The sequence below is a fragment of the Parambassis ranga genome, chromosome 13 (genome assembly GCF_900634625.1).
Source record: "Parambassis ranga chromosome 13, fParRan2.1, whole genome shotgun sequence".
Classification (NCBI taxonomy): Eukaryota; Metazoa; Chordata; class Actinopteri; family Ambassidae; genus Parambassis; species Parambassis ranga.
Window position 1 is genome coordinate 9,605,510 of NC_041033.1, and position 25,473 is coordinate 9,630,982.

General features: G+C 40.6%; 3 protein-coding genes across 5 annotated transcripts; 2 read left to right on the plus strand and 1 right to left on the minus strand.

The window, feature by feature from the left end:
* The first annotated feature begins 168 nt into the window (after positions 1-168).
* On the plus strand, positions 169-7,908 carry npat (nuclear protein, ataxia-telangiectasia locus). Its single transcript, XM_028420510.1, has 17 exons — positions 169-347; positions 507-625; positions 711-771; positions 842-914; positions 1,059-1,099; positions 1,272-1,514; positions 1,745-1,820; positions 2,004-2,127; positions 2,306-2,397; positions 2,516-2,597; positions 2,720-2,816; positions 2,907-3,023; positions 3,334-4,590; positions 4,822-4,922; positions 5,302-5,395; positions 5,515-6,794; positions 7,265-7,908. The coding sequence occupies exons 1-17, from the start codon at positions 311-313 to the stop codon at positions 7,343-7,345; spliced, it is 3,975 nt and encodes a 1,324-aa protein (XP_028276311.1). The 5' UTR covers positions 169-310; the 3' UTR covers positions 7,346-7,908.
* Positions 7,909-8,355: 447 nt separating this feature from the next.
* On the plus strand, positions 8,356-20,468 carry vmp1 (vacuole membrane protein 1). 3 transcript variants are annotated; one of them, XM_028419031.1, is made up of 12 exons: positions 8,356-8,467; positions 9,032-9,139; positions 9,466-9,598; positions 9,931-10,021; positions 10,629-10,739; positions 13,973-14,140; positions 14,370-14,501; positions 15,928-16,008; positions 16,153-16,269; positions 17,457-17,518; positions 18,927-19,026; positions 19,448-20,468. In XM_028419031.1, exons 2-12 carry the CDS (start codon positions 9,061-9,063, stop codon positions 19,589-19,591), a joined length of 1,218 nt encoding a protein of 405 aa, XP_028274832.1. In that variant the 5' UTR covers positions 8,356-8,467; positions 9,032-9,060; the 3' UTR covers positions 19,592-20,468. The 3 variants fall into 3 exon arrangements, with proteins under 3 accessions (XP_028274832.1, XP_028274833.1, XP_028274834.1); XM_028419032.1 differs by lacking the exon at positions 8,356-8,467 and adding an exon at positions 8,471-8,592; XM_028419033.1 differs by lacking the exon at positions 8,356-8,467 and adding an exon at positions 8,645-8,786.
* Positions 20,469-21,380: 912 nt separating this feature from the next.
* Positions 21,381-24,901, minus strand: tubd1 (tubulin, delta 1). Its single transcript, XM_028419029.1, has 8 exons — positions 24,751-24,901; positions 24,528-24,675; positions 24,179-24,395; positions 23,856-24,087; positions 22,424-22,588; positions 22,194-22,325; positions 21,891-22,074; positions 21,381-21,789 (listed from the first exon to the last, which is right to left on the minus strand). The coding sequence occupies exons 1-8, from the start codon at positions 24,899-24,901 to the stop codon at positions 21,684-21,686; spliced, it is 1,335 nt and encodes a 444-aa protein (XP_028274830.1). The 3' UTR covers positions 21,381-21,683.
* Between the last annotated feature and the right edge of the window lie 572 nt (positions 24,902-25,473).

Genomic DNA, 25,473 nt, shown 5'->3' on the forward strand with positions numbered 1-25,473 from the left:
CATAACTTCTTTCAGTCTTGTAAAATATATTGAATTTCGGTACATGTATATTGCATAGAATCGCCCACTATAGGACTTAACGTTTTGGTTTGGACTACAACTGCCGAAATTCTAGGTGGCAGAATTTGTTGCTACTTCCGGGTTATACGAGCTTGAGTTCCCCGCCTTTTGAACAGGCAGCAGGACGTCGTCTTTACAATAATACCTCTTGTGTTGTATACCGCTTATGTGTATAACGAATCGAAGAGATGTTTGCTGAACATGTAGCTAATCTTTTCAGCTACGTTTAGTTTACAAACATCAGGTCGTCATGTTGCTACCGTCCGACGTCGCTCGGCTTGTTTTGGGTAAGTCTGCTCGGACATAGAAAAGCTGTAGTGTTAGCAAAGCTGCTGCTAAAGTGTAAATAGGACGGCTCAGAGCTTACAGTTTGTCAGCTCGCAAGTGCTGTGGATTAAATCATACTATCACGTTTGAACTGCGTTGTTTTGTTCGGCTGTTCCCAGGGTACCTCCAAGAAGAAGGACTGACGGCTACAAGCCAAGCTTTCATCCATGAGAGCCCAAATCTTAAAGAATATGCGGAGCACACTACAGGAGACGGCACAATTCCTGCTTGTGTTTTTGTAAGTGTGCTTTTTTTTCGACAAGGTGCACTTTAAGCTATTCGATTTCTGTATGTATGAATTATTGTTTTCTCCCTGCACACAGTCTGTCTTCGGGAAAAGCCTAACAACTATTTTAAATGAGTATGTGGCTGTCAAAGCAAAAGGTAATATTGTCACAATCCCAGTTATCATGTGTGCCTCCTGATAGTATAGCTGTTTATTTTCCCTTATTAGAAACCTGTCCAGAGGTTCCTGTTGTGATGACATCTTTGTGGAAAAAGCTGGATTTTACACTCAACCAAATCAAGTAATGAGTTTCTTTATCTAAGACGTGGTATTTTAAGTTCAAGCTGATCATAATTAGTTTGACTGCCATTGCTAGGCAATCAAAAAAAATCAAATGTTCTTTATTTTAAATCAGTTGTTGTCTGTTTTCATTATTTTTCCTTAGGTCTTTGCAAAATTCACCTGCTATATCTGCATCTCAAAGATGTAAGTTTCTTTGGCGTAATATGTATTTGTTTACACTCTTAAATATAAATTGTAAGTCCTACAAGTCATTGTTTGTGTAATAGGTGAACAATAAAACAACATTATAGTGTGCTGCTAAAGTTTTATGTATGTGTGCATACTGTGTATTTACTACTACATCTGTCCTTGGCAGTGCGTTCACAAATAGGAGTGGCAAATATGGCTAGACAGCGGGTCCTGACTTTGGCTTCTGCCAGTAGTGTCATCTGCTCTACAGTTTCCGAAACAAGCTCCATCATCAGCCCTGCCCACACCTCCCACAGCATGCTTGGCCACTCCACTCCTGTGAGCTACACAGGCCCACAGACCAGACCAGCACCTAGCAGTGTGGCACAACAGCAAGTCCATGACAGCAGCCGATTACTAAATACACCCAGTAAGTAACATAATTGCATACATATATTTTTAATGTTAGTAAAAAGTAAAATACTCTTTTAGAACAAAGCTTTCATGTGCACACATGAAGCATTTAAACAGTTTTTGTATTTTGAAAAGATTTGAAAAATTTGAACAAAGCTTAAGTAGACTTTCATGTTTTTAAATGTTTGGAAGTTGGCAAAAGTATATATCTTTTGAATAACGTGTGACATAATGTGCCCATTATAGGAGATTCACCTGTACATGTCATCATGTCAGAGAACCGCCTGAATCCCGGCCCAATGTCTCCTGGTCGACGGAAATGGTATGGATATAGTTGTTGTTAATCATTTACAATATAGAGCGAAAACTTTAGTGTTTCAAGCCTATTGTTGCAATAACAATGGCTACATTTAATTTGGAGTTAGAGGAGATAGTTTAGTGCTGCTTAATGCTTATGACTTTTACCTATTCCTCCCTGATGATAGTATTTTTCTGCTGCCTTTAGGGACACACCCAGGAAGAGAAGTGGAGCTATAAGTGGATCCAGTGGCCCTGGCAGATCTGTCACGACTGTTAGTAGCATCAGTACAGAAACTGAAACTGAAGAGGCTGTTGATGAGAATTTTCCTGTAAGTACACTGGTGGTGTTAAATATTGAGAAGTTTTGTAGCAAACATCAAAGATTTTTACAACAATCATTACACTAAACACAGAACCTCTTTCTGATTTAAGATGTCTATTGTGTCAACAAGCTGTGGACAGATTTCACATACGTCTAATATGAATACAATCTTTGAATCTCTACAGCAACTTGTGATACAAAATGCACGTGACAAGATTTTGGGTGACAGGTCATTACAAGAGAAACTTGCTGAAAACATCAACAAAATCCTTGCCAAGTAAGTGATCAGTTGTAATTCAGCATTATCTCTGCATATGTAGTATGCTGGCGTGATGATTATTTATTATGCTACTTTGTTATAATGACTGCCCTTCTCCTTTTTTTCTTTATATCAGTGAGCCAACTCCTCAAGCATCAAAGGTTTCTTCAAGTACAATGGAGGCAGACCAGTCTATAGACGAAATCCTAGGATTACAGGTTTTATAATACATATACATGCTATTATCATTATTATTAGTGTCATTTCTATTTTAGTAAAACAAATATGTACATTGTTGCTAATTGTCTTTTCTGATTTTACATAATTTCTTTATTGAAAGGGGGAAATCCATATGAGTGATGACGCCATCCATGACATTTTGGAGCAAACGGAGTCAGACCCAGCTTTTCAGGCCCTCTTTGACCTCTTCGATTACAGTAACTATCATCTATTCTGATTTTTTTATGTTGTATACCATCATGCAGCATGATGGTATACAACATCAAAAAATAATTTTGTATTTGTAGATAAAACCAGATTCACAGACGAAGAACCAGGAGATGGGGAAATTAGCAGTAGCCCAGAAGAAACCGACACTGCTGGACCTTCACCCACAGTCAGACCTGTTCAGAGTGAGGATCCAGGTATTCTTATATTCTAAAAGTACCTAACTGCAATTGAAGCAAACTGGAATAAAATACTGACTAACATAAAGCAGGAGGAAACGCAGTAGTGTTGAATTGTGTGGTAAAAGATGAAATATTTTAGTGTCTGCTGATAGACTTTCATTCATTGTGCTTTTGACACCATAGAAATGACAGAAACCGCTGTGTCCACTCACAATTGGCTTATTGAGGCGGAGGAAGGAGGAGGAAGTGTGTGTAAATGTTGTATTGTGTTCTGTTTGTGTTCCTGGAACAAACATCATTGAATCTTGTTGATTTTATTTTTTAGGTGATTCCCACACAGACACAAATACTTCAGATACAGCACCAGTGACAATGAAGATGAAACCTGGACAAGAACGTAAAACTAGGAAGTCCACTGCCACCACCTTGTCAAAGAAAACGGTTCGTGGCAGAGCATCTAGAATTGAAAACTGTTCAGCCAGACTGATTGTCAGTCAAGGGGACCCTCGAAGTGTCTCATCTGCTGCTGTGGACTCAAAAAGAAGAGCTGCTGTAACACCAATGGATGTTGATGAGCCACTTAATACACCTTCCACTCCTTTGGCCTTGCAGGAGTCTGCCACAAAGAACAGTGCCACTGCATCAACCACAGTTTCCCCTTTAACAAACTTTATTGCATTGTCTGCATCTACCTCAAGGGTAGACAAAAAAAGAGAACATAAACAAGCACAAGGGTCAAAAGAGCATCCTCAACCCGTGCCAGCTGCTAACCTTCCTATTATGTCAGTTCCAAACTGTACAGAAAACACTGTGCCAGTGTCTCTCTCAGTGATGTCTGAATCTATGTCTACAACACATGCTTCTGCATGTGTGGCAGTTACAACTGCCTTATCCTCATCTCCTACTGCTGCACCATTCACAGTGACACTTGGCACACCCACATCTGCGTCTACCTCTGCAACTCTTACAGCCACGCCTGCCTCATCCACACCTGCTTCACCTTCATGTTACTCCTCTGCCCTTGTTGCTGCATCACCTGATCTGTTGACTGCTAACCCTAGCACCCCAAACAAGGCTGCAGCAGACAACATAATGTCTTTAAAGATCATCATAAGTGATAACCAAGAAGATAATACTTCCAGTGACACAGCCTTGAATCAGGCTATTTCTAGCATTTCTGGGGACAACATACCCACCATTTACCTTTCCTCTCCAGCCAAGTCACCTGGAGTCCCTGGCACTCCAAAGGCAAACATGGACGAGGCGGCTCAGGCAGTAAGTGGCTTACAAAACTCAGAGGTGCATACTAGTCCCCTCAGCGGTAAGCCTGGAGCAGTAATTACTTCCCCATTAACTGGGACATCACAGGCCCAGCAAAGCTACATAATACAGCTACCACTGGACACCACTAACCCTGCCCTCCAAGCAGCTGCCCCTAGCTTTTTCCTGGTGACAGAACCTACAGCTACAGATGTTCAAACCAGACAGGTGCTACTGCCTGCTGGCATCTCAAAGGGACCCCCTTTGGTCCCTAACCAGTATGGAATAACCGCACCGTCTCCCTCCCAAGGCTTCTCTGCTGGTAAGTGACAAAATCCTGCAAGGGGTAATTCAATAATTTCAATTTAATAATAATTCAAAACTTTACATTCTGCCATTCCTGCCAGGAACAGGAATACGTGTCTACTATATTATTGCAGCTATATTAACATATATAAGCAGCAGGCTGTGTTCTTTCTGATGCACAGACTAAGGGCGTGTTCTGTCTATATTGATTTTGCTAAAAATAAATGTTTGTGTTCTTTATGTGCAGGTCCATCTCTTATTTTACCATCACCTGGTAAACCAATGATGCTTCCTGTTTCTGTGGTGGGCCAGAATCCTTTAGGGAAGGTTCAGATGGTATCCAATCAGGTAATGTAAAACTTATCAAAGTCAGCTTTATTGTCAAATCTGCTATATGTGCTGGACATACAGAGAATCGAAATTGCGTTACTCTTCACTCCGCAACATATAACATATAACTAAAAACTTAAGATAAATATAAAGTGTAAAAAAGTGTACCTACAATGAGGCACACACAAAATACAAGGCACAAAAAGAAGGCACAATGCAATGAGAGTGCAAAGGATGTATAGTGCAGTTGGCATAATGTAAACAGTCCAGGAATGGTTTAACTTATAACAGCTTATTTGAGACTGGTATGAGAGTGTTATCATAATCGTTTAGTTTAAAGTATTTTTGCACTTATGATTTTGCACATGATAAAGTGTTTGTATTGTTGTATTGACAGCTGGTTGCGATACCAAACCCTGTAGCTGTACAGCAGACAGAGACCGTCAAACCCAAAGCTTCCTCAGTGACAACCAAAAAGCCGGCAGTCACTGGTAAGTTACAGGTGAACGCTGAGGTACATAATACCTAAAATGATATAGTCCGTATGTTAGCAAAGATTTTAGGTTTGCTCTGCCTAATGTTTTAATTTCACTTTCTCACCTTTCTCTAGGCACTGAGAAAAATCTTGTTGGGAAAGTAGTTCAACCTGTGTCGACAGAAAATCCAGGCCAGCAGGATGCAGTAAAGGGTCCAAGTCATAAGAGGATTTTGTGTTTTGAGTCTTCTGCAGAAGTTAAACCACAATCTTCTAAAACAAGGACCACCACACCTTCAGCTCCAAATACATCCGTGTCTCAATCTGTCACGCGGACGAGACCCACAATCTTGGGTGGCAACAAACCCAAGAGGAGAGTAGATACTGTCAGAGGGTCAGCAGACCCCCAGTCAGCAGTAGGCTCAGTGAAGGAGTCCACTCCTTCACAACAGCATCACAGAGATTTTGTGAGAAAGAGTTCCCGCAAACAACATTATAATATCCATAACCTGAAGTCTCAAAGTGTGAGTACCAGTGTTGATGTCTCACAGGCTGAGGGTGTGAAAAATTCTGAATCTGGGAGGAGATCAAAGTCTGGTGACAAAAAACACAATCAGGATACCGTTAACAAAGAACCAAAAAGCTCCAAGTCTTCTGATTCTGCACTGAAATTAGAAAGTAGAAAGGAAAAAGAGGAGAGCAGCCAGAAAGACCCTTCAGAGAAGGTTCCTTTGAAATCCTGTGAAATTCTCACAGAAAAGAGGACTCCCTCTCAGGAGATGCCAAATGTCACTGCTAACAAGGAGAATGAAATGAAGGGAATAACGCAAGAGCCACAGTCAACTCCTTCATCCTCAGTATCAAGAGACTTTAGCCCTCCACCAGGCTCTCAGCAGACAGCTAATACCCAGTCCAAGGTTGCAAAAGCCCCATCAAAGACCAGTTCTTTGGCAAAACAGGCAGCTGAGATGCTGCAAAATATTCAAGGACAGAACTCTCCTTCTACCCGGTCTGGAGCAGGCAGTTCAGACATCAGTCTTCCTTCGACTGGTTGTAACCAGGATGCACTTCTTGATAGTCCCAGGACTCCTTCTCGAATGAAGAAGGTTAAAGATGTTGAAGGAACCCCCAAGCATCTAATGCCCCCCAACACCCCGGACGTACCCACCTGCAGTCCTGCCAGTGAAACTGGTAGTGAAAACAGCATTAACATGGCCGCTCACACCCTCATGATTCTTTCACGAGCTGCCATTGCCAGAACAGGCACTCCTCTAAAGGACAGTTTGCGACAGGATGGAGTAGGCGAAAAGATGGCCACCAGCTCAAAGAACTCTAAGAAACGCAAACAGGCTTCTCCCACAGCCAGCCCCCCTGCAAAAGAGACAAAACGGTCTCCTGGCAAAAAGAAGGACCGTGTAAGTATAGTTGGTTAAATATCTGAAAGAAATGTCTTTTTCTTTTTTCTTTTTTTTTCTTTTTTTGAATAATGCATTTGATGTTTTCGATTCAAAATGACTTTAGGGATCATTCAGGTTTAAAAATAGATTTATTTAGTAGTAATGTCTGCCACTTGTTTTGTTAATGAATTGGTTAATCATTTCATGAAATACAGAGGATAAAAGTCAGGCTTTGGGCATGCTTGCTTTGTTTGCTTATGTTAGTCCTCTTATAAACTGGCAGATTGTACAGAGGGCCCTCTCTGGCACGTAACAGGATTAGCAGTTTAGTGAGAGGATTGGTTATTTTATTGACACTCAGGCCAATATAATTTCCTCACTCTTAAAGAACAATGCTGAAGTAGAGCTTTTGTCTTTAGATAGATTTCGTAATTGGCAGATGGCTATTTTGTTATTTAACTGACTGTATTTTTTCAACTCTTTTGCAGGAATGGAAGAAACTTGTAGATTGTTTCCCTCATGACTTGGATGTGGATAAGTTCCTGTCTTCACTTCACTATGATGAATGAAACTGGACACACCCACAGAAAAGGAGTACCATGTCTCTTCCTACTTAGGTTACTATCCAGGAATAGAACAAGCCATCTGCTGTACTAGTGCCTATGGTTTCTCGGCTGGGACCTTGTGTCCTGCAGCATGTCCCTTAGACAATGTCAGCCATTTGTCTTACTGGAAAATCTTGCTGCAGTTATAGGACAACCATGGCACCATTTCTTTATGAAATCTTCATTCTCACTTTTATCATAGTCATCACAGTTTTGGGCAAATTGGTGCATGTTGTGAATGGATGACTAAAAACATTTTGGTCAATATTTGACTGTCCTATGATAAATCCACCAACAATGACTGAAAGGTTAATATGTTATAGTAGTTTATGAAATATGTCTAGCAGTAGTTTTAATGACACTGAATGATGAGCTCTTGTTGCTCCTAGGTATTTTTGTTCATAAAAGTCTGGTTGGTTTGAAAAATATTAAAGTAATGTGAATATAAATTTTGGTAACATTCATGTTTAGTATTTTTGTCCTATTTTTATTTGTAGTATCAGATGCTACTGTTCAAATTTGCATACACGGGCCTTTTATTCAGTGTTGTAATAAAACAAAGAAACAATCTTGTTTATCCCTCTGTGCACACATATTTAAATATGTTCTAATCTATAGTAGTGATAATGGAGTTTAGGTCATTTACCATGGATCACTGCCTCTAATATTAAAAATCAGGTTTGAATGTGAAAATAACCCCACTAATGTTTATATTTTTAATAAATATTGTAACAAAAATTTCGCAGAGATTAACAACAAAGTCAAAACTTTGGTAAAACACTGCGGTATTATGCATTTTGTTGGCAAATCTGGCAACCTCCGATTGGACCACACAACATAATTAGCGGAAATACGTCTTTACATCAATTTCAAAATAAAAGTGTCGCGTTTACAAGGTGAGACATATTGCTTGCTATAAAAAGTAAAGTTGCACCATGCACCACTTTAACATATATCCATTCGATTATTTTTCCCGATAAAATTAATAACATTATTTAAAACCAAAAACTGAATGTCCACGGAGGAACGTAGGTTTTACTTTGACGCGCCCAGCGTTTATTTCCGGGTGAAAAGGACAGCAAAGAGGTAAGACGCCTGTCATTTAATTTTAACAAACATCGACCAGTTTCTACACTGTATAGCGCGTTCTTTCTTATTACCATAACAGCACAACGAGAACAAAAATCTATACAGATCCCTCCATCAATAAGGTGACTCGTAATTTGTTGTATGAACCATATTTTGGTGTAAAGACTCAAGGCGCTTCTAGATTGGCCGTGGTGGTGTTGGCTAACCGGTTAGCATGTGAGGGATATAATGTGTCCGCATTTGGCGATAGGATATGTCGTTTTAGACAGACATACAGAAAGACGGTTAAGTCATCTGTAAATGTTATATTTGTAAAGTAAGTAATTTTTGAAAACTGTGCTTATTGTCTTGTGTAATAGTTACCCTCTGTAGGTGCATGCTGAATGTCAGCTAGCCGGCGTTTTGACGAGGTCTTCGCAGTGAAAGTTAATTTATCGTTTAGGAGCCGCTGATAAGGATTTTTTTAACTGGACTTAATCATCATAGTGTCTGTCATTTTTCTTGGGTCATTAAGAAAACTGGGCAAACGCCAGCTTGTTATCATCCTTTGTCATGTTCTAGACTGCCTGACCTGCCTAACGCTGATAGACATGGCAGCCAATGGAGCCAGCTGCGAACAGCCCCAGAAACGTGCAGGACCTAAAGACAGACAGAATGGCAAGTCTGCAGGTTAGTCTTTGTAAAACTATAACTTTAAGAACTATGCAAGTGCAAAAGTTAACACTTGTTCCTGAAAAGTTCATGTTGTGTAATATCTGATAAGAATACCAATTTATGACACACACAGGTATTAGAAACACTGACTCTGGCTTACTTTCAGTTTTTTTTGTCATGGTGCCAGCAGCTTAATCCAAAGTAGAACAAGACCAGCAACAGACTTGTCGATGTCAACTTTAACATGTACTTGGCATTGCTGGATCAACAGGATATTGTCATTGATGTGTTTGCAAGTGTTACAGAATGTCAAGATGACTGCAATTCTTTCTGTTCTCTAGACTCATTGGTAAAAGACAGACGACAAAAAGAAAAGGAAGAGCGTCTGTCTCTCGTGTTATGGAGGCGACCTGCCACCACTCTACATTACTTTCTCCTGGAGACCCTTATTAAGCTAAAGGAGTGGACGTTGAAGTAAGCAGTTAAACAGGTTTTTTGAGGCTGATTTGTTTAGGAGTTTTGCGTTTACTGTTGCCTGTGACCTTCCTTTTATGTTTGTTGTTCTTGTGTTTGAATGGCTCATCAGTTGAGCAAACAGACATACTCTGTGACCTAAACCTTTTCTCTGAAAAGCTTGATTTGTAACACTAGAGACTGCAGTTGTATGCTACAAACATCTAAAACATTTACAGTAATCAATGACGGGAATGAAATTCAACAGAAATAAGATATCTGTTTTTGAGTTTGTATGTTTGCAGCTTGCTTCATGATTACCATTTTGGTGTATTCTTTGCTTTCCCATTTAGGCTTTGGCATCGACGAGGCACAGTGTTTTTATTTTTGGTGTTATGTTCTCTCTTCTCCGTCGCATATTCTACTGAAGGATCACATCAACAAGTAGGCCTTGACTTGATTGTTTTTAAGTGATGTTAATAATCAACACCATTGCTCAGTCACAGTCTGTTTAAAGGTTAATGATAAGATACTTTTTATCCACTTAAACCATTCCTAGAAGAAAGCCTATGTTGAGAGATAATGTGCCTTGCACTGCTGTCAAGTAACCCTTGATCATAGAGTCAGTTGGCTGAAAAATGTGTTTACAGAAACATTTATGCAATGGTCAGTCACGGCTCAGTTAAAGCACCACCAGTCTTCAGTGTAGAATTAACACTTCCCAGAATTCACTTGCAGTGAGCTAGAGCTAATCAGAAGTAAAACATGTGTGGAGGAAATAAAACAAATGCTAACATAATTTAACACAATAATACAAAAATAACAAAGAAATCTTGACCTCAAAGACAAAGGTATATGAGTTATAACATAATAGATCATAGCTGTAATTATATCATATTTTTATTTAAAAGGTAAAAGTGTAAAAAGCATCTGTGAATCGAGGTTTCTGTCTTTCCTTCCTAAGTTGACATTATTTAAACACTAAAGGTGTTTAAAAACATGAAAACTAATAATTATATGGTGATAAACAGGATTACTTCCTTTCCTGCAGTACGTTCAGTATCTGGAGAAGAAGTTCCTATGGTGTGCCTACTGGGTAGGCCTTGGGATCCTATCCTCAGTAGGCCTTGGGACAGGTCTACATACCTTCCTTCTTTATCTGGTAAGAGAGCACCAATGATATGGAAATACATGCAAAAATCTCTCATATGTAAGGCAGAGAACACTGACAATAGCATTCCAGTTGGGATAAACAGCTTCTCAGTACATAGACGACAGATGGTTTTACCCATGGAAATGTGACACATTCCTGTTAAGCCATTAGGAAAGTACTGCAGTTGGTTTTGTGCTCTTCATAAAATTCAAAACAAATTAGACTTTGTTGAGTTCAGTGTTTCTTTATGTAGAAATAACAGTGATAGTGGACACATACAGATCTAATCCACATGTTTGTGTCATAATGTTGCGATTAGATACTAGTAACATAAAATCTAAAGAGATAAAAGTAACATCACTACCTAGTTGAGTGTATACTCTTATTATATGCTCTTATTCTTAGTGTATACCCATGTAACCTGTTAAAAAATCTCTTCAAACCTCATAGATATCATGTATATACCACAGGATGGCGTCACACTCCAAACTCAGCAAGGCATTCTTTTTGCCATCCATATGTCCCAGGTTAAAGTGCAGATTTCCTAAGACAAGCAGTCGCAGAATGACTGACTCACTAAAAGTGTGTGTCATTTGTCTTGGTTGTGGTAAAAAGGAGAAATTAGCAAAATGACAGAGGAAGAAATTGTCCTCCAAAGTTCACTTTAAACTGATGATGTGGCTTCTGCTCTGGAGAACTTGTGCAGCTGTGGTGCAGCTGAGTCAAACATTTCCTCTGTAATGTAATAATGGGAAAGGATGTAGCTGTGATCTTCCTGTTTTTGAGAACTTTACCAATAATTCTTAACATCTCATTTCTGCATTTGAATAGTTTCCCTGTCTTTTACAGTCTAGTTGTGCCCTGTTCCTTTAGTACATGCAACAATAATGTCATACTAACCCTGGCTCAGTTGTGTGTATCTGAATATTTTTGTGCACCCCTTGTCTGTGTGTGTTGTAATACTGAAAAACCATGACCTCATTCTCTCCTCTCTGTGAGGGAGGTTTCTTTCTATGAGCTGTCATCTCCCACGTATAGAGCAACCTGGCATCAGTTAAAATGGTTGACACTCATTTCAATCTTTTACTGCAGTCATTCTGGTCACTAACCTAAGAGTGCACACATAGAAATTAGCACAGTTCTCAGAGTCATTGTGGCTAGACAATAAAATTTAAATCAGACATTCTTCTTTCTTTTTTTACCATGCTGTCTCTGTCACATATTTTGTAGTCCTTTAACTATTGTAACCCGTGTTGCACATGGGAGTTGCAACACTACACAATTCTGAACACTCACTCAATCCCATATAACCCTGTTTCCATTATGGGTCACACAAAGTGAGAACTTCCAGTGCTAAAAGAAATAAAGCCTATGCAGAAGTGTTTAAAAATGTTACCGCACCCTGTAGCCTCTAAGCCCCCCTGTATTTGGAGTTTAAGTGGACTGAGACAACAACATGGCGATGATCAGAGCTTTTGACAGGGACTAAAAATGGCTCTTTAGAAACACATGACGTCACAATACTCTTTTCATAGTTATATACTATCTATGGATCACACTTACAAGACACAAACTTTTATAAAGCACACTAAACACATAATCAATGCATCCGTAATTGGTTCTAAAGGCAAGCACATTGCAGTATGCTTGTAAATAGAGTGTAGCAATAGGCCAATGCTTAACAAGAGGTTAAGGACACACAGTCCTTTCTTATTTTCCTCCAGTTTATAATCCAGTGTCTTCTTCTTGGACACGTTGCTTTTCTCCCCCTTCTCTACACTATGTCCCCTTAAGCCCCTGACACTGATTTTTAGTTAGGGTAATCAAAAAAAAAGCCACCATCATGGTGAACATGTTGTCCATTCAGTAGGTATTACATATATACTGATGGTTAAACTGCCAGTGTCCCCTTATTAAGACTCTTAACTACAATACCAGTTCAGTTTCTTAATGAGTGCCACACAAAGCATTCCTACATTGTTAGCCTATTGGATTTTCTGTTACTCCGTTCAGCAAAACTAATCAACCCATTCCCACTGCCTACCGAGTGTGGATATCAGAAATCTCTTGGTGTTAATTAAGTATTTCTAAAGAAAATAAGACTTCTCACCAGCAGAGGTTTAGTGTGAGTCTACCTCAAGCCTGAAGCATTAATAGATAGCCCCACGGAGAGGATGAGGTCATGGTGAGGGGATTCACTGACCAGTGTTTGCTTATGATTCATCATGACTTTCTGGAGGTCACTGCCTTGCATTATAGTGCCAGAGCATCGTTTTAATGTTATGTTTTAATTAACATTAACATTCGCATATCCATGGAATTTCTGTCACCCTATCCTTGATGAAATTGAACTAAACATAAACTATTTTTATGCAACACTTAAAATTCTGCCAAATAGCAATAAATCATATCATTTATAGTGAAACCCACCCAGTGTTTATAGGTCAAAATGTCACAGCTGATTGGAATGGGATTTTCTGAGCTCATTCCAGCATCTAAAGGGATAATTAACATTTCTTGTTGCATCACATTCCTAAAAACCTTTACATATTTAGACAGATGATGAAAAAATGTCTGTATGTCATATTAAAGGATTCAGTGCATTGACACTACATCTCCTCGGAAATGTATCTGAATTTCTTTTCAAAGCTTTTTTTTCCTCTTGCTAACACTGACTTGTTGTATCATGAAGGAATGACGCCAAATGAAGTCCTGCTTGGTTGGAAAGGGAGTGTGTTGTCTAAACCAGAAAAGCCACCAGTGTGCTCATACTGATAGCGGGGTGGAGAGTTTCTGTGGTGAAACAGTTGCAGTCAACGCAGAGTAATTGTGCGCTGTCTGAATACTGTCAGTTTTGCTTATCGCTTTTAAAGAGGCATAAAGGATTAGTTGTGGTTACAGGTGGGCCCAACCGTTAATGAGGCCAGGTGGCTCTGCCTGACAGGGCATATTTACAGTGATAAATGATGACATACCTCGCTGTCAGAGAGGCTGTGTGACTCAGCTGTTATTGTGTGTCTGTAACTATTGGGAAATTACTATTAGCACACAAACCATGTTTAACCCTTTTACACCACAAGGTAGATTTTAAATACATTTCATGAGTGTGGAGTAAAGCTTTAAAAGAATCTCTCCAAACAATGAAACATAGTAATCTCCATAACATGATTCATGCATGCTAGTTGTTTCAGCGTCCATTTTAGTAACTTATTGTCTCAATCTGACCAATTTCTCTCTCTCAGGGCCCTCACATAGCATCAGTAACCCTGGCAGCCTACGAGTGTGGATCCACCAACTTCCCAGAGCCTCCCTACCCAGATGAGATAGTCTGCCCTCAAGGTGGAGCAGTGGGTGACAGCATCTCCCTCTTCTCAATCATGTCAAAGGTCCGCCTGGAAGCCTGCATGTGGGTAAGTTATCGTTCCATACAACAAGGATCCACACATAAAAATCCCCCAAATATTCTACAGTCTCAGCAGTTGGTAGCATGTCGACAGTCTATAATTGTAACCTGTCTATGCACCTCCCAGGGCAACCAAAAAACTAATTGTCTGTATAACCCGTTATTATTTGTGTTTGTGTGTGGATGTAGATTATTATGCAAATCCAGACATATAACATTTGAAGTTGTGTGTGTAGGGAGCCGGCACTGCCATTGGAGAGCTGCCTCCATATTTCATGGCCAGAGCAGCTCGTCTGTCAGGAGCTGACCCAGAGGATGAAGACTATGAAGAATTTGAGGAGATGCTTGAGCAGGCTGAAGGAGCTCAGGTAAGAGGCCTACATACAAGTTTGCTATTGCTAATTATTCACAGAACAAATGTTTAAAAGTACAGAGAATATTTTATGTTAAGACCTATAATATGAAAAACTTGATGTGCTTTTCCTTTGCGTGATTGTACGAGGCCCCAAAAGATGATTCCGGGCATTTAACATGTCTTGCACTTCCGACCCAGGTTCAGCCCCAGTTTAATTGCAGTGAATCTCTAAATACAGAAATATCTTTCCATCAGTTTGGGTTAATTTGGTCAAATTTGTTTACATGTTACCACACACGCTACGATGCTATCTTTATTTTTTGATTTAATAATTAACAACTGACTATGGAGCCACTGTGAAGTGATTGGTCTTAAAGCAGCATGTGACTTCAGTGAAGCCACTCCCTCCTTACACTTCCAGTAAATCTGTCTGTTCCTGGGTGAGTCACCCTGAGCACAGCTCCCTCTTTAATCATCCTTCAGGCTTCGCTCTCTTTGTCCCACCTCCTCCCCCGTTCCTTCTCTCTTTACATCGGCCTCTAATTTGAATGACAGGCAGCTCTGTCAGGAACCAAGTCCACATGACTGGATACAGCTGAGATCAGATGCTGAGTCAGCAGAATAGAAACATGGAGAAACTGTGAACATTGATTTTTATCACCTCACACTTCACCGATTCACTGCTGAATTGGCTCGTCATGGGTTTTATCATGAGACTGTAATCAGGATCTAATCACGTGAATTTGTTGTAGTTTTTTTTTTTTAGTTTTGACCACATACGTGTGAGAAAGGGGTTTTGTAAGATTGTCATGGTAATGGTTGACATCAAATTATCACGGATTTCATCAACAATAGAATGCAGTGTAGTAGGATTCTTAAGCAAAGAAAGAAGACATAGAGTTACTGATAAAAGATTTTTAATTGCCAATACTATTACTTCTAAAATTAACATTAACAAGGTGCTAGTGTTTGAAGCTGCCTCCTGCATCGGCTATAATCTTTACCATCTAACCACAGACATTTTAACACAGAGAGGGCGGAGATAGAATCAAAAGATCATCAGCATTTTTGTACCACACTAATTTTAGCTGAAGTGCCACCAAATTCACCAAACTAAATATATAAAAAGTCTTACAGTGCTCAGAAATAGCAGGAATTGCACCACAGTCCTCTTACCAAGGCTCATGTTCCTTGTAATAACACTGCAGACAGCACCACTGTTAAAACTATGGGTAAAAACCACACATTCGCAAGATGTACAGCTGGTTAGTCTAAGAAAAAGACTGTTCAGATATAATGTTAAATTTGTGATGCAGTGGAGTGTAGAAGGTTTTGAAAGTATGGGGTAGTGGAAGTTATACAGCATCTGGAAATAACTAATACATGCAAATGTGCACACAGCAGGGGCACTTTTTAAAATAATATGTATTTTTCTGCAGGACTTTGTCACAAGAGCAAAACTGGGAGTCCAGCATATGGTGCAGAAAGTAGGATTCTTTGGCATCTTGGCTTGTGCCTCAGTGAGTATAAGCTTTGCACTTTCTGCACTGTTATGTCATGATATTTTCAATTTCAATAACCAAGCTAATTAGTGAGTTGTACAATAACTGATATCTCATTTTCATGTTAGGGGTGAAACCGTAACCTTGATGCTTACATTTCAGATTCCTAATCCCCTTTTTGATCTGGCTGGAATAACCTGCGGACATTTCCTGGTTCCCTTCTGGACCTTCTTTGGAGCAACTCTGATTGGAAAAGCTATCATCAAGATGCATATACAGGTTGGTAGTTAAGAGAAAAGGTTTGGTAGTTGGTTAAAAATAGAACCAACTAAACCTTACATTTTTGCTTTCAACAAACCAAAATGGCACATAACCAAGAACTTGACTTCATCATGATTCACTTTTTGTTTCATGCCTTCACAATTCTCTGTCCACAATGTAATAATGTTGAAAATCCACTTAGAGGAAAAAGACTGTACTGCTGACTGATACACTCTGAACAATCCCCACAACCTCAGACTGTGTGGGAAAGATCAAACCTTAGATCATGGGTTGGTGACTGTGAGAAAACTCATTTCTGGTTACTTACTTACTGGTTGGTTTTTTTTTGGTGCTGCTCTGTTCTTTTGAGATTCCTTATCCTTGTTTGAGCTTGGGATGCATCCATACAAATAGATGAAAGGTTGGAAGCTTTAGGAAAGAGATTGAATTTATTTTCCCCCAAATGGCACTAGATCAAATAACTTGTTAATTAGGAAGAGTATTGTTAAGTCTGCCACACCAGTGACTAATATAAGGCTAGACTGCACAGAGTTATCTGGGTGAGTCGCTGAGCATCTCAACAAGCTTATCCATCTCTTGGTGGTAAAAGCCAGTGATCTCACTGAGACCTTTCAGACAAAGGGGACGTCAGGCTGCAGGGGGTAATGGAGGATGTCGAGTGGACATGAGAAGGTAGACCTCAGAGAAGGAAATTGAGCAGACTGTAAGAAGCTGTGGGGGGCGCCGCCTTGTCTTTGTCCTTTTTTCTTCCCATTTCTGTACCTTGAACCTCTTGGACATGGCATATAATATCCTGTCTGATTTTGTCCAGGGGGCCATGTGTCATGCTGTTTAAAGCTGATCACTTTCAGAACCGGAGAAGAAGTTTGTGGTTTTTAACCCCCCCACCCATCAGCTTTTGTGCTTTGCAAACCACACAAAGCCCCTTACAGCCCAAATGTTAGCTTAGTGCCAGGATTGAGTTTGAGGAGTGAGTAATTAGTGTGTCTGTGGACAGTGGCAGATGTGGACTCACTTTTCCACAGCTGTACTGTTCAAATTAAGAATCAAAATACCCCCTTTGTTTTTTAGTTGATTATTTGGTCTTGACATATAATGGCATTTACGATTTTTTATGAATAAAGTGCACACGATCGGTTAAATAAGTAATGGACTTAACAGCCATTTATCTCATTTTTCTGCAGAAACTTTTTGTCATCATCACGTTCAGCAAGCACATCGTGGAGCAAATGGTGTCACTCCTTGGGTAAGTGTGTCAATTCTGTATGCTCTACTCCTGTGTTGTGTGTGGGTGAGAGAAGGGCTACATTAATGAGGTACTTTGAGGATTCATTGTCTTTCCTCTGGCTTTGTGGTTGGCAGTGCCTTCATAAACATTCTCAGATGCATTGTGACCACTGATTAGGGATCCTGTATGAATAACTGCTTTCACTGTGGGGGTGGCATACATTTTGCACTTTTCCACGCATTGGTATTTCTTTCCCGCCACATGCAATCCATCTATGCAGCATTGGTGGTCAGGCGTGTGAGGTCCCATCTGAACATGTTGATCTGACTCATCAAGTTCAGCTTTGACTGGGGTAGTTGCCCCAGTGATGCAGTAGACACAATCATAGATGTTATAAAATAAATATATCCTAGTGTTTAACTAATCACAGTTCGTTATATTGGTATAATTGAGAACGTTCTTTATAGAACCTGTTCAATGGTCTGGTCTTGACCATATTTAGTCCAGATGTTCAAATGGCCACCAGTGACTCGCTATGATGTGTAAAAATGGTGCTTCAGTGCTGATACAGGATGTTTATTTGCTTTGTGTGCATTCATGTGCGCTCGCATGTATGGTGGAAGAGATGACAAGAGTGAGTCACTCAAAACAAGTTAGGTTTGTTTGAGATCAGCAATTACCCTGTGTCCATTTGGTGTTTGTTATCTCCCCGGTTTTTGCTTAGTCTAGTCAAGTCTAGACATCATGTTTATGCCCTGAAAAGGGACAGATTTGAATTTATACACTGGGGAGGCTGTGTGTGTGTCTTACAGCAGCCTGTAGTATATTTTTCTTTTCATGGTAATGATAAGTTTGACATCATGTAGAGGTTCTCTTTAAATTGCACTGAAGCTGACCAAATTTAAAACTACAATATCTATCCCTGTACATGACATGAATTGTTAAGAGGTATTCATTATGACTGGCCCCCTAGTTAGCTAATCCACACTGCCTAATAAGGGCATAAGCACGCCCTGATTGGATGTCTTTCCACACAGAAGGCAGCAATGGTGATGACATCATGTCGACTCATTTCCTGATTGAACAGGCTGACACAGATGCCTATAGAGAGCTAAAGAGTATAAAAGGAGGGCAGGGGAGTTTCTGCTTCATTCCTCTCTGCTGCCTACTGCTCACACTAACAATTAGAAGAGGTAGCAACTCCAAGATAGGGCCCACATGTTAGGATGGGGCCTTCAGTAGCTGTTGGTGGATCAGTAAAGACTTTGGTAGTGTTTTAAGAAAGAGTGGACTACATGAACAGCCTTTTGAGATTTTACAGGAGCAAAATTCTGAGTTGTGGTGGCCAAGGAAATGTGCTTAAAGGGTAAGTGACTAAATGTTATTTCTGTCCTGTCTCTTTTGTTTGCCGTGTGTGTGGTGTCAGGTCTGTGCCCAAACTAGGACCGTCACTCCAGAAGCCCTTCAGTCAGTACCTGGAAGCACAAAGGAACAAGCTACACCATGCTGGAGGAAGTGCACCATCGGTAAGTGCAACACATTTACATTTTACCACATCTTTTCTTATCTTCTCAACAGGGAGTTTATTTATGTACTAAGTATAAGGAAGAAGTAGACGTTATACAGCTCATTATGAAAGGATTGTTACATTTTAAACAGTCAATGTTCTCTAGTGGACAAACTATGCAACCGATAAACTATTTCTAAATTACATCCCATTTCTGTTTTCTAATTCCTGATACATTTGCAACAAGACAATAGCATATCTAACTTGACTACTAAAACCATACAGTCCCAGGATTAACTGATATAAATGGCACAGTCTTCAGATAATGTGCTTTTGTAATTAGTGCAAGATTACATTAATATGCCATATCTCACTTGTCATACTTGGATTTGTGTATTCATAAATTAATGGCATATTCATCCTAAATTTTGGATTTCCAGGATGAGAACTGGCTCTCTTGGGTGTTTGAGAAGGTGGTGCTCATCATGGTCGGCTACTTTGTCATTTCCATCGTTAACTCCATGGCTCAGAGCTACGCCAAGCGGCTGCAGCAGCTGAGGCACTCAGATGAGAAAACCAAGTGATGGCCGAACAAAGCGGTACAAAGATCCAAGTGACTGTGTTTCTGCTGCCGCTAAAAGCCCTCCACTCGGTGACAGCCACTCACAACTTAACAACAAACCTCACCCTCATCCATTCTCAGAGAAGCTGAACGTTCAAAGGAAAAACAGGCATCAATTGTCGGGGTGTGCGTGCGCTTTTGAGGATGTATGTGCTGTTTACCGTTTCCCTCTTCAGGTTTTGTAGTTCTTCCTATCATCTCACTCTTCTAGGTGTGTGTGTAGTCCGATTGGTTCTGCTGATCTTAACATCGTTACTTTAATGTTAAATTAACCCATTCATTGACCTCAGAAGAAAAGCAGCAGTTTGATGGTAACTGTTGTGTAAGGGCAGTGCCCATCAGATGCTATGCCTTATGCAAGACAGGGAGGTCTGACTTCCCTTGAACATAGCTGTTGACTTATTTTGATGTTTATTTAATTTGTAACATTTATGTACTGATGGATCTTAATTTGTTTGTACAGTGTGCTGCCAAGATAACTGCTATGAATAATGTTTCTTTTCAGGGTTTAACTGTCCTCATGTTTTGTCCTGTTGAGACTAATTTTGTTTCTGGAATTGTCAGCTCAATGGTGGTGGGGGAAAAAAGCAATATCAACTTAAAATAGTGTGGTATTGATGGTTTGCACATTGTGTAAATATCTTAATCTTTTTGATGGTATGCTCAGATGTATTTCTATTCAAATAGTCTGTGTGGACATGAGTCAACTTGAACCAAAACACAAAAGGTGATATCATTTGTAAAGTGACATTGTGCTCTCAGCTAATTAGACCCATTTCTATTCTGTACATTTAGGGTGAACCTTTAATCAGATCATATAAAACATGGAAATGATGGCACATGTTTCCAAGTCTGTGTGTCATTTTTATTTGCTTATTGAAGAACTTTCTTCTTGTAGAAATGACCATCTTTAAGGTAAGTGAATGGATCAGCCCTTATACAATTTCATTTTACTGCTGTTTAGTACATTTTGAACTAAAATATGCTCTTCATAGCTGCAGCTAACTTTGGTTGAGTTTTTCTCAGACGGTCTGAAGAAAAACTGAGCCACTCCCTCACCCTCCTTGTGTTGTCAACTGAAATATACAATGTATACTCTGGTCGCCTCCAGCTGGATAATATCCCCTTTAGATTTAGCAGGTTAATACTTAAAACCTGTTTTCCACTCCGTCGGCTAGCTTATCAGACTGGTGTTGGCTCTTAAATGTGTACGGCAATAGCAGTCTGTAAGCTGGCTGAAGTTGTGGGTCTTTCTACTGAGCTGCAAGTGTACCAGGACTGCACTTTGGTTGGTCAAGCAGTCGATGTGGATGTACAACAGTGTGGTTCTGCTTCTGTCACTCCATCTATACCATGTAAATTTCACAAACAATAAAGTGATAAAAAGATAAAAATAATCAATGCCTTTGTTGCTTTTCTTTCTGCTTTACATTGCCATGCATTTTAACACTTTAATCACAATAGCTCCATTATTCAGGAGCTTTTGATCACATGTTCAGCTGATGGGAGTTTGTCGTGTATACCTTATTCTCAGTGGTCATGTAACTTTAAGTTCTCATATGTTGATGAAGATTCTCAGTCATCCAGGTCATCATACGTAGAGAAGATTGAAGCAAGGCGAGTCCATCTTCTCTACTTAAGTTCTCATATCATTAAATTGGGTGAGTTGTTAAAAAAACACGAAAAAAATCACCTCCTGTACAGTTATCACAAAAAGGCCACTTATTAGAAACTAAAACCATTTCTTGAACCAGGCTGTACACATGTTTATTGTTGCTGTAAAATTGGCCATTTTAACATGGGAATCTCTGGGGATTGATGTGCTTTTGGAGCCAGCCCCTAGAGGCTGATGGGTGAACTGCAGTTTTAAATACTTCAACATGGGCTTAATTTCTGACCCACAGAGGTTGCTGCTTGATTACAACCAAATTCTCAGAAAAGGCCTTCTACAATAAGGCACTCACAAGAACAATCAATATATTAAGGCAAGCCAACTACTTACATGATTTTTAAAGGGTATCTGCAGTGTTAAAGTCTATGTCGTGCTCCCACTGTTAGCACAGTTGACTGTAGCTGGAGATCACCTGCTCGAGTGAAGTGAAACTGTCCAGGAAGTCCTCCTCTGAGATACCAAACTTAATGTACTGATGCATGTAAGCCCTGTAACAGACAGAAATCACAGTCTCTATGTAAACTTCACCAACTGTTTAAATATTTACTTCAAGCTTTAACATTTTTCCTGACTAAAGGAAGTGACTCACCTAGAAGCAAACATATTCCAGGCTTTTCCCACCATGTCATCCAATGGTCTGAGCAGAGCCTGACTGTTACTAACTAGTGTAGCAGATTTTTCATACTTATTAAAGGAGACTGGGGATTTCCACATGGTCAAGGCTTGTTCGGGTAAGAGCCAGGAGGTGTAGAGGGCTGGGTCCTCAAAGCCACCTGTGGTACATAATCAACACCGAGTCATTTGTGTTATACACCAGGTTGTACTCAGACATGATTTGTCATCTCCTATTATAGATTTATTAGCTTATAAAATTTTGCCCCTTTGCTCTTACCCGTCTCTGCACTGTAGACATCTTTCCCCCTCAATATGAGCAGGTTGGCTAAAGAAGTGTTAAAGCTGCCACCTCCTGTGGGATTCCTTGGCCACCCAGAGCCTGAAGGGGGACGCACTTGCCAGTCTATACCTGCAACAACAACAAAACATCCTCTATGACTATTATCTTTCAAGCCATAACATCAATTCACAGACATTATACACAATGACAAAACAAACCAGACTCACCTTCCTCCATCTTGCTGTTGGAGATGAGCATCTGTCGTAGGTGCTTAAGCAGCCCAGGCCAGCTGAAGGTGCTGTAGGCTATGGAAGAGCTGGGCATGTTGGGAATGGTACACACACCGAGCAGCTTGTATTCTGGGTGGCAAACAAGAGAGCTCACCAACTCCCCTGAAGAATACAAAACAAGTGGTCAGACAGGCAGACTTCTGAAGTCTGATTTTTAAAATATATTTCAGTAATATAGTAATGCACTGCTCAAAAAATAAAGGGAACACTAAACTAACACCTCCTAGATCTCGATGAATGAAATATTCCAGTTGAAAATCTACATTAATTGCAGTGGAATACGTTGAGAACAAAATAACATAAAAATGATCAATTTAAATCAAAATTATTAACCCATGGAGGTCTGGATTTGGAACCATACTCAAAATAAAAGTAGAAAATCACATTACAGGCTGATCCAACTTGAGTGGAAATTCCTGAAGACAAGTCAAAATTAAAGCAGCAACTCCTGGACAGTCTGTGGTGCAACATGGCGTTGGTGGATAGAACGAGACATGATGTCCCAGATGTGCTGGATTGGATTCAGGTCTGGGGAACAGGCAGGCCAGTCCATAGCATCAATGCCTTCATCATGCAGGAACTGCTGACACCCTTAAGCCACATGAGGCCTAGCATTGTCATGCATCAGAAGGAACCCAGGGCCCACTGCACCAGCATATGGTCTCACAATGGGTCTGAGGATCTCATCTTGGTACCTAATGGCAGTCATGAACATGGGAACATGGAGGGCTGTGCAGCCCTCTAAAGGAACGTCTCCCCACACCGTTACTGACCCACCACTAAACTTGTCATGCTGGAGGATGTTGCAGTTCTCCAGCCTCTGTCATGTCTGTCTCATGTGCTAAGTATGAACCTGCTCTCATCTGTGAAGAGCACAGGGCCCTACTGGTGAATCTGCCAATCTTGGTGTTCTCTGGCAAATGCCAATCACCCTGCACAGTGTTGGGCTGTAAGCATAAGCTCCACTTGTGGACGTCGGGCCCTCATACCACCCTCATGGAGTCTGTTTCTGACAGTTTTAGCAAAAACATGCATATTGGTGGCCTGCTGGAGGTCATGTTGCAGGGCTCTGGCAGTGCTCCTCCTGTCTGTGGTCAGCACAGCCCTCTCCTTTATAGGGCTTGTCTTGATCACTGCCTCTCATTTCCACCTGTTGTCTGTTCCATTTGCACAACAGCTGAAATTGATTAACAATCAGTGTTGCTTCCTAACTGGACAGGCTGATTTCACAGAAGTGTGACTGACTTGGAGCTACACTGTGTTGTTTAAGTGTTCCCTTTATTTTTTTAGCAGTGTATTATATTTTCATGAGACCCCATGGGAACTTGGTGCATGTGTTTTTATGTGCGAGTGTCTCAGCCTTTCTCACCTACAGGATTCCTGCTGTAGACTCTGTGGGAGTCAGCGGAGAGTGCGGGCTGCAGGACGCTGCCCAGCTGGTGAGCAATAACCCTGTTGATGTCACTGAAAGAGATGTGCTTGATGTTGAGCAGCTGGCTGCAGATCCTGTGCACCGTGTCGTTCTCGTGCACCACGATGGCATCCGAGAGCTGGTAAAGATGAGCCAGCGTCAGCACTGAGTTGTAATTCTGGACGATCACCTGAAAGACCACGTTGAAGGAAAAAAAATACTAAGCAATATTACTCTGCTTTAACCTTAAAAAAGGCGAATCAGACATTAAGTCTCCATACTTCTCCAGTCCCGTACGGCCAGGTGAGGTGGTTGAGGATAAAAGAGGTTGGGTAGATGTCTCGGAGACACTGAGTGACATAAGTGCCAACCCCTGAACCTGTTCCCCCAGCCACACTCATTATGGGCATGAACCCTGCCAGCCTATCGCAGCACTCCACCTCCTGCCTCACCAGCTCCTCCACCACGTCTCTGTGGCGAGGGCCGTGGACACAAAACCTAGTTTGGTACAAGGACAGTATATTAATAAAAAACATACTGAGGTATTTGAAGTCAGATAAAAATACATAACATAATGCAGACTACTGTGAACAAATGAAATTCTGATTTATACTTTAGATCTTTTCTTACCCATTAGCCCAGTTGTTCCCTGAGCCCTGCTTCTGGCTGAAGTGTGAGTGTTCTCCATACCTCCACCTGCCAGACTTTGCGGCCTTTGTCATACTGTGGCTGATGACTTTGGGCTCCATGTCTATCAGCACCGCCCTGGCCGTGAGCTCTGGTTTACACAGAAGATGAACATGAATACAGAGAACAGGACTCGCATCAATAAAACCTTCTTGAGGAGTCTTACCTCCATGTGAGCTTTGGCGGAAGAACCGCTCACAGCTACATGTGCTGTATGTTTTCCTCTGTCCCTCCACAGCATCGCTGCAAATGATGTCAAACAGCTCCTGGCCCACCTGGTTACCGCACTGACCGAGCTGAACTGTTACTATGGACATCTCACTCAGCTACCGCACCTTCTGGCTAAGATATGACAGCACACATTGCTTGGTCTAGTGCGGTGAATGTGAGCCGTACGCTTACAGTTTCAAGACAACATCAGCTGTCAGTAGTTTGTTGTGTTTTCAAGAGGCGCTCATCCTGTCGCCACAACAGCACTTCCGGGGTTTTGCACCGACCCCCCTGAGGTATTACGGAAAGCCAAGAGGGTCATAAATCGCCATGAGTCAACGCGAATGTAAAAACATGAAACAGTAAAACGCTGTTTTTATGGTGTTAACCCATTAACAGAGCTTAACATCTGCCACAAAACGCCTGTCAAAACACACAACTTGAACCCTTTGGAGCACATTCAAAAGCTTGGTATCTTTGTGTTTGTAACACTAAAGTTTTTAGTTGAGCTGTCTGATTTCATGTGACTGTAACTAGTACATAGAGAGAGGTTTAAATTTTAAAATTTTTTGCCTCGCCTAGATTTTTTTATGTGAAAATATGGTTATCTGCTAGCTGCATAAGTTGTCATTGACTAAATAACATTATGAATCAAAAGTATATCATATTTCCTACTTCC